Here is a 13,984-nt window from a genome sequence, read left to right as displayed (position 1 = left end):
CTGCGCATCGCTGCAACAGAAGAGGTGGATGCACTCAGATCCCCGCAGTAGGGGCAGAAACCAGCTGTCGTAAATTACATAGGCTACACTACCATTCCATACATGGCACAGGCCATGGCAGTCATTTCATGTCGCCTTGCTTTGTGCATATTAAAACATTGCTGTGATGAGCAGCATTCTTTATGACACTGACATTATCGGCCCACGTTTGAAAACATAAAGCCCAGAAGGGTTTGCTTTAACTGGACAGGGTGATGCTCGGTCCCAGACTGTCGCTGTAGGCCGTGGCTGGTGGAGGCGGTCGTGCGGAAAGGACGCTGCCATTCCGCCTTAACCTCTGACAGGACAACCTCTGTGCCAGATAACAAGTGTCTCTCCTCCACTGCATGTGAACGTCGCCTATCATGAGATGATCTATGAGGAGAGATCTAATTTGCTCTTCACGCCCCTCTGCAAAGAGATTGAAAAGAGATCTGATATGCATCGAGGACATAACAGGCACAGCTGTGTGCGCTGCTTCTATCTGCCTGTGAAAGTAAAATCTTACCGATTAGGTCAGTATTTGCCTTTTTATTATGGTCAGGCCTCTTAAGATGGGTCTAGTCGGCACATTATGTTGTAGTGAGTTGGAATATCACTAGGGGGCAGTAACGACCTTTGCGTTTGGGCCCATGTGATGTCTGCCATTATTAAAGGACAAAAATAAATTTAGAACGCATATTATACCAGAGCTAAATCATTACAAAACATACTTTTAAGTTAAATAAAGTCACAATCATGGGGGGGAAAACTCAAGCAGGCCTATGTAAATTCTGCTCTGAAGTGTCTGGTGGTCTTTATATTTCCGGTGTTTTCAGAAAACAGGAGTGGAAGTAACTGAATCTGTTGTTAGGATATTACGAAGAGTTATACCGACATAAAAACAGTCTGACTGGACTGCTATTGTTCATCTCAGGCTCAACCCCTGTGACCTTACCTGACAGAGAAAGGATGTGTGAGCAGGAAGTATCCAGTAACATCAACATCAATCCAACACCTCTTTCTCTGAACCATCCTTTTCATCTCCTGCCAAAGATCCTGTTTCCTGGAGTATCTGGGGTGACAGGAGATTTGGTCTCCGGGTCAGTGTTTAACGCTTAAAAACATAGGTGGGCCTGTTTTTAGACCAGGACCTGGCAGTCACTTCGACTGTGACTTGTCCACCTACAGCAGGGATGCCATTAAAAACAAGGCCCTGGATGAGTCAGGGGCCTCAGAGTTGGACAGGGTCCCCCGGTCATTCTAGGAATTATATTTATTTATTGTGTCAGAACTGTTGGTGACCTGAAAGTATCTGAATTTCAAGCAGTCAATTACATTTCATAAAGACAGAAGTACAGATAATATAACATAGAATACTAGAATGGTCTGGCATCCTTATATCGTTTTATATTATACATAATATCATATATAAATATGTATAAACAATGCACTACATGTAATATGGTATAGCATTGTACTGTCTTGCTATACAGTAAAGTATAAAGCAATACAGTTTAATATAGTATAGTATTACAAGTATCAGTAGGCTTTATTATCTAATGTATAGTTCAGATTTCAGATATTTTACTTAAAGGTGCTATGGCTGGCTAGCTTTAGCTAACCCTTTCCCCCCATCATTTAATAATTATATGGGCCCTATATTGCAACACTTAAAAGTAAAATGATATTTCAATCATTTATTCAACCTTCATTCAATTACGCTATAAGACACTAGGTAAATATTTAACGTTACATTTTAATCCAATCAAATAGTACAGTATAGTGCATTGTAGAGATGCTATTAAAACCCACAGCGCTAGGCATTAGGCAGACAGCTACAGTAAAAGTTGACGTTAGCTAGCGTTAGTGTTAGCGTAGTGTTGACCTAACACTAGTCGAAGTGTTTTCTTGCTGAAAACAAATCTCATAGCGGATTATTAAAAAAAAACAGCTGAGCGCCACACAGCAACAATGGCACAGCTACATGGCTAGCTAGCCACAAGTACCTCAGCGAAGTGTCTCATAATAGGGCTAACGTTAGACTGCTATATGAGATGACACCCTCAATAACAGTCACATTTCAGATCTAAATTGTATAATGAGCAGATTTACAGTAGTTCTGAATTTTAATTTAGCTTTGACATGCCACATTGGTAGTATATTGAGATCCCATGTCCACTCTGTTCCTAAAGAAGAGCAACCTTTCATAAGCGGACCAGTCCGCCACTGGCCCGGACAGACAAGTGACTGGTCAATCAAGTTGTCCTGCATAAACTTGTACTGGCCCCGGGCCATCGGTTATGTCGGACCCTTTCCCACTTCTAAATCCTCTCTGATACGCATCTTCTTTATAACGTGGGGGGAACTATAAAGTTTGGTAACTGGACGCAACCGTCACTAATGCTAACGTAGCTCCTCAGGGATTGACACTGTTACTTTTCTAACCAGTGACAACACATTAGTTAAGGTTGTAAGGACTATGACTAAGGACTAGTTGTTGTTTATTTTGTTTAAATATGCAGAACTGTAATTTTATGGGTTATTGTTGTTTGGACGATTAAGCTAAGATGGCTAATATGTATGTGCTAACGTCAGTGTCCGTTTTTTCCACACTAACTGGCAACTATACCACGTGATACCAACTTTGTTATACTATTGGCTCACAAGCCTTGTTAGAAGCAGGAACCAAACGTGAGATATTTCAGACAGAGATAAACGAAACATTCATTTTGGACCCGTCAAAATTTTTTAAATGATTAATTCACAATCTTAAATTTTTTTTTTCAAGGAAAAGTGATCTTTTATTCCACACCTTTCTAAAAGCTCTGTGGAAGTGTTTTTTAAAAACAATATTCATCCACATAAATATGTTATTTATTAGTAAAAGGAGCAATACAAGAATCTGAAAATACTCAATTACAAATCCTGCATTTAAAATGTAAAAATACCGAGGTCAGACAAATGTACTAAAGGTAGTCGTTATGCAGCAAAATGGCTGTGTTATATTTTCTAATATTTGATTATCATGACTTGTGCATTACTGTAGCACAGCATTTTAATGTATACGGTGGTCGTCTGGTCGAGGTAGAGATAATTTGAACTGCTTTCGACTGTTGGGTAGTTTAATCTATAACAATGCATCATATTCTATAAGCTCATCATTTCTTCTCCCTCTGAAATGTGCTCGAGTAGATATATGAATCAGCATAAAATATAGATACTCAAGGAAAGGACAAGTACCTAAAAAATGTACTAAAGTACAGTACTGGAGTACATGTGCATTATTACTTTCCACCACTGTGCACACCACTACCAGTATAACACAGGCTGTGCCTGTTGCCGTTGCTCCATCTCGTCATCTTACTTTTTCCAACTTTTAGCTTAAAGAGTTTCCCCTCAGGGATCAATAAAGCATTTCTGATTCTGATATTTTGTAATTTGCTTCCCATTGGCATGTAAAATAATATTGGAGTTTTTTTACTGATACAATACGGACACAAATGTACAAATTATTGAGTTTGTATTAGTTGTCTCGTATTCTTTTGAAAACATATACATGACAAATCTCTAATTAGTTTTTAACCTAAGAGTGTTTGTAATCGTGAATGAATTATTTCAGAGTTTAAGTCCATTCCATGAGGTGTTTATAGTATTTTGTCTACCTTGGCCCATGTACAGTACAGTAGATCCTACAGTATTACAGATGTACACTATTCTGTAGGTTTCGTGCATGCGCATGTGTGTGTGTGTGTGTGTGTCTGTGTGTGTGTGTGTGTGTGTGTGTGTGTGCATGTGCATTTGTTTGTAACTGTATGTGTGTTTTGAATAAGAGACAGACGGAAGAGTGCTGGTGGAAAGCAAATTATTGGCTTCAGGTCAAAGGGAGGCCAGGGAGAGTAATCAACACGTTGGTCTCCAAGCGCCACTCCATCATCGCCCTGAATCATCCATTACCCATGCTTCATTGCAGCACTGGGTTTGGACAGGATGGCGCTGTCTGCTCACCATGTCTAAGCTAAATGACCTTACTGTGTCCGGTTTGAGCGGTACCAGAACATGAGCTGCTGTTGAAAGTAAGGTCACTGTTTTCTTTTCTGCAGAGCCCAAGAAGACGTCACAGACAGTACTACAGATGCAGCTGCTGAATTTGATACAGCCTTAGATTTAAATCTGTTTACAGGGAAGGTTCAGTTAACCTTGCCCTTTCTTCCTTTCTCAAATGAGATTACAAGGCCACAGAGATGAGCCAAAGAGAAATATATGAGATCCGGTCGTTTCAAGAAGAAAACAGCAGTGTTTGGGTTTGTGCAAGGTCGCAAACTATTCATGGCTCTAATGTTTTAGGAAAATATTTAACTGAATAGACTCACATTTTTCTTCATTTTGCTCTTTTTAGCTAGTTTGGTGGCATACTTGCTAAATCTCAGCCTGACTTGCACCACAGTGGAAGGGCCCTGTTGTTAAACTGTCATCATTGGGGGAAAAACAGTGGCCCTGTTACATAACACACACCTTTAAACAGCCCAGTCACATATTGCACAACACACACACACACACACACACACACACACACACACACACAGATGGAACGACAGTTTGTGTTGTAGGTAGGCAAAGAGGAATTTACTTATAAAAACAACGTGCCTGGACGGTGATGCTCTGACAGATATTACTGGAATGTATTTAGATGATGTAATGTCACAAAATACAGAGACACAAACACTACCTATAGACAATTTACAAGGCAAAACATAGGGCATAGAGATATAAAATATTAGCTCAGCTGAACATCAATTATGTCATATTTTGAATCTTAAAGCATCTAATTGGATACTCTTAGCCTATTTCAGAGGTACTGTAGTCAGACTTTGTTTTTTAACTTTGACATCTGATGACATCTTTGCTGCTAAGTACTCAATGCTACTGATGCTAGCGGCATATCTATCTGAATGGCGATGTCACTCTGTCGGCCCATCCCTTTGGTCCAGACTGAAATATCTCAAAAACTATTGTCTGGATTGTCATTAAATTTGGTACCCCTCAAGATGAATTGCAATAACTTTGGTGATCCTCTGAGTTTTCATCTAGCACCATCATCAAGTCAAAATTTGACTTTGTCCAAATTTTGGTTCATGACCAAATACTTACAAAACTGATGACGTTCCCATCAGCCTCACAGCCTCACGGAGCCGCTAGCATGGCTGTAGACTCTTTGTTTTGTTACACTGCAGATCACTTGTCAAACAGTGTAATAAGTGCTATGACCTTTTCTTCCTTGATTTTTCTGTGTGGATGAAGTTTCTGTGGGTGATGCTGATTTATTTGTCTGCCCACCTACAGTGGCTATCACTGCTTATACCACCAAGTTTTATTATTTACATATTTTGAAAATCCCAAAAATAATAGGCACTTGAATTTCCTGGAAAACTGCTATATCCTGGAAGACAGTGAATCTTCAGTGGTGCTTTCATGCAGCACTAGTAGGCGTCACTAGAAAGTCCAACCAATAAAATCATCAAAATAAACATGTTATATCTTGTTTGTTCAATCCATAAAAAAAATTTACTTTAAAAAACGACAAGTTACAGTTTTAAAGGGGGTTATGTGTCGTTATTTGTAACAAACAAGTTACAACGTTAATTAGTGAGCTGACATGATACCATTTCATGAGACCTTTAAGAACCACATCACTTCCTGTGACCTAGAGTAGACGCCAAATGTTAAATAGGTTGCATCACTACCATGTTATGTCAGTTGCATCTGATCTGTTTGTATTTGCGACTGTCTGTGTTTTCACAAAGGACACTCTGGTGCCATGTCTGTATCAGTAATGAGAACCTCTGGTGTAACACCTGTACTGTCAAAGACCAAACAACACCTACTGTGCTGCTGTGAGGCTGAGGTTTCGTGTGTGTAGGCATGTGATCCACTGTGATTATACCCTCGCAGTCACAGCAGACAGCAGGCCATTTTTAATGCTTTTTTGTGGGCCCCCTATAGTCATAAACACTCATTCTCATTCTATGCCATCAATTGCTCACTATGAATCAAACACAATGAATCATTTGCGCGTCGGCAGCTTACATCACAACACGAGCAAAGCGTCAAGCCTCTCTTTCTCCCTCTGTCTCATAAACTTGAACGCACACAGACATTTGGAGAAACACACCTCAGGCTCAGGCTCAGGCTCAGGCTCTGTACTTCTAGTCTGAGCATTGCAGCAAGTTGTTAAAATGTCACCTATACGTTGAGGTGGGAAGTTGTGTTCAAGGGTGTTAAACCACCGAGTGCTCAACACTCTTCTCGTCAGGGAATGCTTCCTGTCTGTATTACATTGCATATCAAAAAGCAAGACTGGCACTCATGTAAATGCTAATACGGTGAGCCAATGATTGTTCTGTAACAGTGTTGCTCAAATTTGCTATTCATCAGCCACTGGAAAATTATGTTGTCATTGTCTTAATGACAGTATGAGAGAACTAACAAGTCATCTAAATTGCTACCAAGCCCACTTTCCTGCTTTATAAACTCCCTCATGCCTGATTGTGGTGGCTGCTGTGTAAACAACTCTGAGCATTTCACTTTCCACATGTCTGTCCCGATTCAGCAATCCCACTGTTTCTCTCATCTGTTTTGTTTTTCCTTCTGTGATGCCAATGCTCCCGACAGCCCTCCCCCCCCGTGCCCTGTTGCATAATATTATGTAATACATATTCAAACAAACGCAGCAGTGAAATGTCCCTTCAGAATCAAACAGTGGAAATCCTACTCTGCCAAGAATTCTGGGATTGTACTTTGAAAGGGTTTTTGAAATAACTACCAAAATAACTATGATGTCTGCTATTTTTCTCCTTTCTCCATCTGATTATTTGTTTGTTATTCATTTATTCATCATTTTTATTAACTAACAGCTGACAGCTGTGTTATTTTTCTGAGAAGTGTAAGCATGCTATAGTGTAGATGCTGTCTGTGAGAACTATTTTAGGTATCCATCTTGCAGTCACTAAGGCAGTGGTTCCCAACCTGGGGGTTAGGACCCTAAAGGGGTCCCAAGATAAATCCGAAGGGTCACCATCGAGACAGGAGAGATGAGAAAGAAAAGGAATATTTCTGTTACACAGAAATACTGTATGTTTGTTTTTTCTTACTTGGCTTTAATTTTTGCTCTCCTTTTTTGTCATGAAATACTGGATACTTTCACCTTTTTGGGCCTCCAAAAATCTTTCAAATAAAACTATTTCAATTAAGACCATAACCTGTGATGAGGAAACACCACTACAAATGAATGCTAATGTTGCTCTGTAACTGCTGGATGTTTAAATAAGCAACTGTTTGCGAACATGTTCACCATATCAACTTAAAAGGTGATGACATGTCAATGTTGTGTTCTCAACTTATTACCACTGCCCCCATGCCGCCAGAAAAACTGATATTGGAGGTTTAAAGACAGACTTCATTACCCTCTTAAACCCAACTGAATGGTGGCTAGTCATTACAAACTCATCTTTGTGCAGGTGAACATTGTTTCAAACCTACAGAACTTTATTTTAAATTGTAGTGAAGATCCCAAAGTTTTCAAAGATATAATTTCTTTCTGGCTCAAGTTTGGGTAAATGTGTATAAAATGATGTACAAAGCATGTAGAATAGTTCCATTTGATGGAATGATGTAGCATGAGGTGAAGTCTTGGTTTTTATTCAGTGTAAACATCAAATGACTTCAACGAAAAGCCAGCTGTGTGGATTGAAGCTACATAAGGGGAAACAAAAAGGGGAAACTGGATAAAGGGTAGGGCAAAAATAACAGTTAAGCAACAAATCGTACATGATAGAAAACGTACTGTAAATGAATGTAGCGACAGTACACTCTGTTCTCTTTTTACAGGTTGTCTGAGTCGTTATGTTACATAAGAAAAACACACCTCAGCGGTAAAAACATCATGGAATACTGGTGACTTTCCATGGGCTGTAAAACAGACAGGTCAACTAGGCAGCAGATTGATCTTGTGGAACCAAACAGATGTGCGCTGCAAGCTGCGTTTCAGGGTTAACTGGTTCATTGTTGTTGGTATTTATATAAAATATTTTGTCACAGAGGGCAGTCACAGCATGTTTATTGAGAAAAAAGACAAATGAAAAGGACAGTGGAGAAGAAATGTTACCAGTTCATAACTGCGACTGATGGCTTTTACCCCCTCAGAGACCAGAATAATGTTTTTTGCACACTTACAATGGGTACACTTGTATTGGATTCCAGTGGTGATGTATTTACCTTTTTCCCTCTCTGTTCAGCACAGAACCAGAAGTATCACATGGAGACAGCTGGATAACAGGAGGGCCACATGCCTCGTGTAAAGACAGAAAGGAAAGCCAGAGGGGATGATTTTGATAATAAAAAGGTTTAGATTCCACTATAATGTGTCCAGTCACATAAAAATCCATGGCTTTTATGTTTAGCTTTTTAAGCCATGCTTTAAGTCGTTAAAGCATGCGGCAGGACTCTAGGGGGTTAACAGTTTTGGTCCAGATTAAAACATCTCAACAACCATTGGATGAGTTGCTATGCAATTTGGTACAGATATCCATGGTGCCCAGAGGATAAATCCTAATGACTTTGGAGAGCACCTGACTTTTCTTGCAGCGCCAGCAACAGGTCAACATTTTTATTTGTCCTGTGAAACATCTCAACATCTACTTGATGGATTGGCACAACATTTTGTCCAGACATTCGTGGTTCCCAGACGATGAACCCTCAAGGTTGACATTTGTGTTTTTGAGTGAACTGCTGGATGGATTACCATGACATTTGGTACAGATATTCATGTTCACTTCAGAATGAATTGTGATAACTTTTTTTATTTGTCCAGTATTTTGGTTTATGACTAAATACCTCCAAAATGAATCCCCTCAGCCTCAGCTGTACTTTGCCATGTTCACCATCTTAGCTTAGTGTATTAGCATGCTAACATTTGCTAATTACAACTAAACACAAACATTAAACCTGCTTAACATCAGCCTGTTAGCATTTTCACTGTGAGCATGTTGCCATGCTAGTGTTAGCATTTACCTCAAAGCACTACTATGCTTAGTGCTAGCCCCTAGCATGTCTGTAGACGATTTCACTGTGGAATTCTTGAGAGCATTATATAGTGGATTCGTTTACACACTGAGAATTCGGACACTCAAATAAAATGACGGACAGTAAACATAGCGCACTATATAGTAAATATTCCCATGTGGGGATGTCGGCATGTGGGGTTTATGTGGGTTTGGTAGGAAGAAAGGAGGAGCAACCACACCATGTCTCCATTCCTAGCCAGACCGCCGGCCTATCCTCCTGTGCCAGACATCCTGCCCAGCTGCGGAGAGGGGAGAAGAGTACCAGTGTGCGCTCAGGTCCTCTGAAGGACCAGGTTGCCTTGCTGTTGAGCCTGTTCAGTGAATGTTGGCTTCAGATTCCCAGATTCCTACACCCTCGCCCTCGAGCCCATATTTCACCCAGGACCCAGGTCATAAACTAAGTTTACGGTAAATCACATGGTGGTTTAACAGTAAAACTATCATTTATGGGGGAAGTAAACAGCACTGCAGCTGACAGCCAGTAGACACATAAAGAGATGCTGTCCAGTCAAAACAACCTGCAGAGACATACCAACTGCTGAGACACAATGAAAGGCTTATTCGCAGGAAAAACAAACATCAAATTGTGTATTTTTCCACTGATACTGTGTGATTTTCACATTGTTTGTTGCTTTCAGCAAACCCCACCCCACCACCGCCAAAAAGAAGACCCACACACTCCACACGCCCCTGGCTATTTCCCTCCCTGCCACACTCCTCGTCCCCACCCACTCTCTGACAGTTAACTGTATAAATATCCTACTCTCAGCATTGCTGGTATTCAGACACTGACCTGCACTGACCAGGGATACTCAGGTGGGAAGAGTCCAGCTAAAGAAAGAAAGAAAATATATCAAGTGAAGAAACTCTGTACTGAACGGAGGAGGATAAACAGTTGCATCCCTGCAAAGTTCCCCAAACCAGAAGTTCATCGATTACCCTCCACAATGTGGCTCCAGATGTCTCTCCTTTGTCTGTCCTGCTTAACTTTGTCCAGCCAAAGCCAGGCCCAAGATCGAGCTTCCCTCCGCCGCTCCAATGACCACGCCGGGCGCTGCCACTACACCTTCACCGTGGCCAGTCCAGAGGAGTCCAGCTGCTCCGGAAGCAGCATGAAACCAGAGAAGGATGGAGTCTTGTCTCGGCTCACTCTGCTGGAGGCTTTGGTCAGCCGGCTCATAGCAGGAGTGGACGGAAGCGTCGGGACTGGGGTCCAAGCTAACGGTGAAGAGGGTCTCCAGGAGGCTTACTCCCACGTTACAGGGGAAAGAAACCAGCTGCAGCAGGACAAGGAGCGTCTGAACAGGCAGGTCCAGGAGCTGCAGAGGAGGCTGGCCGAGCTGACTCAGGAGGCAGAGACCCTCCGGCAGAAACCCTGCCAGCAGACACACACCTCAGGGGGGACTCAGCGTGAAAACAGACCACCTGCCAGTGGTACGTACATCAGTGTGTAAAGGGAACACACACACAAATCACAACCTGAACTCTTTTGTGCCCAAAAGAGCACATTTTTAACCTCTAAAAATGTTGTGGCATTCAACAAGCTCTCTTTTGGGGAAGCTGATAAATTTCTGCAAATTTTTCTAGTGACAGCTGCTCTTCTGTGTTGATGCTTTTTGGCTGTTTTTTTTTATTTTATTTTTTTGCTAAATGTATTTGTGGCTTAGAAAAGTATCCCGGGACAACAGGTCAGGTTGCAGTTAGCTGTCCCAGGTTGAGTAAGGGGATTGGAATTTACAACACAGGCTCTTCTTTTATGGCTTTGTCACTCATGCATGTCTGTTTACGTGCGTGTGATCATTTTCAGGAGAGCAATAGCAGGGTTATAGGGGGAACCTGCTGTGCTCTGAGGCAAATGAATGACACACTGATGTCTGTGTGTCGGCACTGACTATGGTTTATCTACATTTATATACATACATTTTTATTTTCTGCCATGTTCTACTCAAAATTCCTTCCCAGTCTGTACTTTTGTGTAATATTTTTGCTTTGGTACACACATTTCTCCCATATTCTGTCCCAGACACTGCATATGAGTTTGGGAATGGTGCGTACCAGGAGATGAAGGCTGAGGTAACAGAGGTTCCAGCATCCCACCTCATTCCTGAAAGAAATCACAACTTCACAGGTAAAGTTTGGGTTTTAGTTATGTTGACATAGCTGCTCAAATCAGCCTAGTGGTGGGGTGTTGATGAAAATGAATGCCTTCAAAAGCACTGTAAATATATAACAAATACGATGAAGTTTAAATCTCTTTTTTTCCAGGTTGTGGAGAGCTGCAGTCAGTGGGAGATCCTGTGCTGCACAGAAAGGCTGACAGTATCACAGGGAAGTATGGAGTGTGGATGCAGGATCCCGAGCCTCAGGGCCCTAATTACACCAACAAGACTGTGTGGCGTATTGACACAGTGGGTAAAGATGTCCGTCAGCTCTTTGCATATGAAGACATGGATCAATTCTCCCGTGGCTTCCCTATGAAGGTCCTGGTCCTACCAGAGCCTGTGGAGAGCACAGGGGCAACCATATACCGCGGCTCCCTCTACTACCAGCGCAGACGCAGCCGTACCCTGATCCGTTTCGACCTGGCCTCTGAGAGTCTGGCATCACGCCTGGACCTGCCTCACGCTGGCTTCCACGGCCAGCATCCTTACTCCTGGGGCGGCTACACTGACATCGACCTGGCGGTGGACGAACAGGGCCTGTGGGCTATCTACAGCACAAGCAAGGCAAAGGGTGCAATCGTGATTTCCCAGCTGGATCCTGAGAGACTGGAGGTGAAGAAAAGCTGGGAGACCAATATCAGGAAGAACACAGTGGCCAATGCTTTCATGGTATGTGGACGTCTGTACACGGTGGCCAGCTACACTGCACCCAACACCACCATCAACTACGTGTTTGACACGGCCACCGGCGTGGGGCGGGCTGTTGCTGTGCCCTTCAAGAACAAGTACCGTTACAATAGCATGGTGGACTACAACCACGCCCAGAGGAAGCTGTACGCTTGGGACAACTTCCACATGGTCAACTATGACATCACACTGGGCAGGGCCAGCCATGGCAGCAGCTAAAGGGGACACAGACAGAGAGAAACTGCTGTTTACAGGACTGTGCTGAAGAGCAAGTGAATGAGATCAAACATATAATCACTTGCATTGCACTGAGGTTATGGCAAGGCTTGGTAATCAATGTGTTTTTGCATCATTAAAATCTATTTTTTCTATTACTACTGTAAATATGATCTATTATAGCAACAGAAATATATTCAGAAAGTAGATTAATGTAGCTATGATAGAGCCCCTGATGATCTCAGTGATCATGACAAACAGTTATCATGGTTTAAAATTGTGAAATATTTTTGTTATCTGTTAATAAATGTTCATGTTATTTAAGTTCTCAACAAAAACCATCTATAAAATGAGACACTAGCTAGTTTGTGTCATAATTTGGTATGCAAGTTAATTTCAAACTAATGAACAGATATTTTGTGCTACCAGTTATTGTCCTTGATAATGGGGACATGGGTGATGTGTATGGTGAGTATGGATAGTGTAGCAAGGCACACTGTATGGAGGGACACACAGACGACAGCTATCTAATTCTGGAATTTGTTTGATTGTTTGTTACCAAAACACAGAATTTCTCCAAAACATTGTTTCTCAGTGCTCATCATCTTGAATGAATTGAAATGAATGAATTAAGTGTTTCATTAAATATGCACATGCAAGTCTTAATAAACTAGGCTAACTGATAAAACTGTTTGGGCAATTTGGATACTGCGATTAAGGCTTTACAACAATTGTAACATTTGTGTACACTCCACTATTACAGATGTGTTTAGTGTGTGTATAATATCTTCTCTACATGCAGTGAGATTCCTGTTGTATGCTTGTATATGTATTAAATGTATTAAATATGTATAAAATGTTTGCTTTGTCTGTTTTATAAAGGTTCCATAGAAATTAGGTTTGTTAAATTATTAAATATGGTCTCAATTGGCTACATGAGGGCACCAAATATAGCAATTGCATCTATACAATATATTGTACAAAATACAAGATACTGAAATGAAACTATGAGCCACTGAACTGGAGGATGGCTGTGGCCCATCACATACTGTAAGTGACCGAGAGTGTCATTGACCTCTGATCCTGAATGTTTTCACCAAAACATGACGAAGCTTGAGACAATATTTGGGTGGAGGAACTAAGCTCTACCTACATATTCAGATTCATTCACAGGCGGCGACATTAAACACAACATGTGCTCCTCCATCATGGCTCAAGAAGGTCATGAAATTCAGAACACATGGAGCAGGCGCCTATCAAGTTATACTTTTGCCAATTTGCTTAAAATGTGCAACAGTTTCAACCTGGATGTTCTTTCTGTTTATTGTAGCCTTTGAAGCAACTTTAGCATTAATGTATCCATCAATGATGCTATAAACAGTTAGAATCAGTTCACCAATAGGCTAGGCTAGTTATCTTTTAGCAGTACTAGTTTATCCGGTGTTACTTTTTTTCCTTTGTTATGTACTTGGATTTAGCTACTGCCTTATATGTACAATATGTATAACAAACAATTGCTAAGATGCTGAAGCATCAAAATTGATTTTTCAATTACAGGAAACAGGTTGGAAAATGTTTGTAAATTAGCTTTAGCTAAGGCTAGCTGTGACCGCATTCTGTCTAACTTTAACTAGCCGTAGTGCAGTCACTGTGGTTTGGTTTTTATCTATGTTTTGTGATTCTGGCAAAATGTACATGTTTTTTCCCCTGGAAAAAAAAAAGTCAGATTCTGGTTTTAACTTAATTTTGACCAAATGTGTAGTTACTCCATTTTGGCTC

At 41.1% G+C, this 13,984-nt stretch overlaps 1 protein-coding gene across 1 annotated transcript; it reads left to right on the top strand.

Annotated features, from left to right (window-relative positions):
- The first annotated feature begins 9,835 nt into the window (after window positions 1-9,835).
- Window positions 9,836-13,064, top strand: LOC122887572 (myocilin-like). The gene is made up of 3 exons (XM_044220904.1): window positions 9,836-10,574; window positions 11,164-11,268; window positions 11,406-13,064. The coding sequence occupies exons 1-3, from the start codon at window positions 10,088-10,090 to the stop codon at window positions 12,206-12,208; spliced, it is 1,395 nt and encodes a 464-aa protein (XP_044076839.1). The 5' UTR covers window positions 9,836-10,087; the 3' UTR covers window positions 12,209-13,064.
- The last annotated feature ends 920 nt before the right edge of the window (window positions 13,065-13,984 follow it).

The sequence above is a fragment of the Siniperca chuatsi genome, linkage group LG13, assembly GCF_020085105.1.
Source record: "Siniperca chuatsi isolate FFG_IHB_CAS linkage group LG13, ASM2008510v1, whole genome shotgun sequence".
In the NCBI taxonomy this organism is placed as follows: Eukaryota; Metazoa; Chordata; class Actinopteri; order Centrarchiformes; family Sinipercidae; genus Siniperca; species Siniperca chuatsi.
The sequence above is the reverse complement of the archived record's forward strand: the minus strand, read 5'-3'. Positions and strand labels throughout refer to the sequence as shown.

Excerpts from the sequence above, each read along its gene's own strand:
- LOC122887572 (XM_044220904.1), top strand. The coding sequence starts at position 10,088 with ATGTGGCTCCAGATGTCTCTCCTTTGTCTGTCCTGCTTAACTTTGTCC. Across the intron at positions 10,575-11,163 it reads AAACAGACCACCTGCCAGTG|ACACTGCATATGAGTTTGGG; the intron begins GTACGTACATCA and ends ATTCTGTCCCAG. Across the intron at positions 11,269-11,405 it reads AAGAAATCACAACTTCACAG|GTTGTGGAGAGCTGCAGTCA; the intron begins GTAAAGTTTGGG and ends CTTTTTTTCCAG.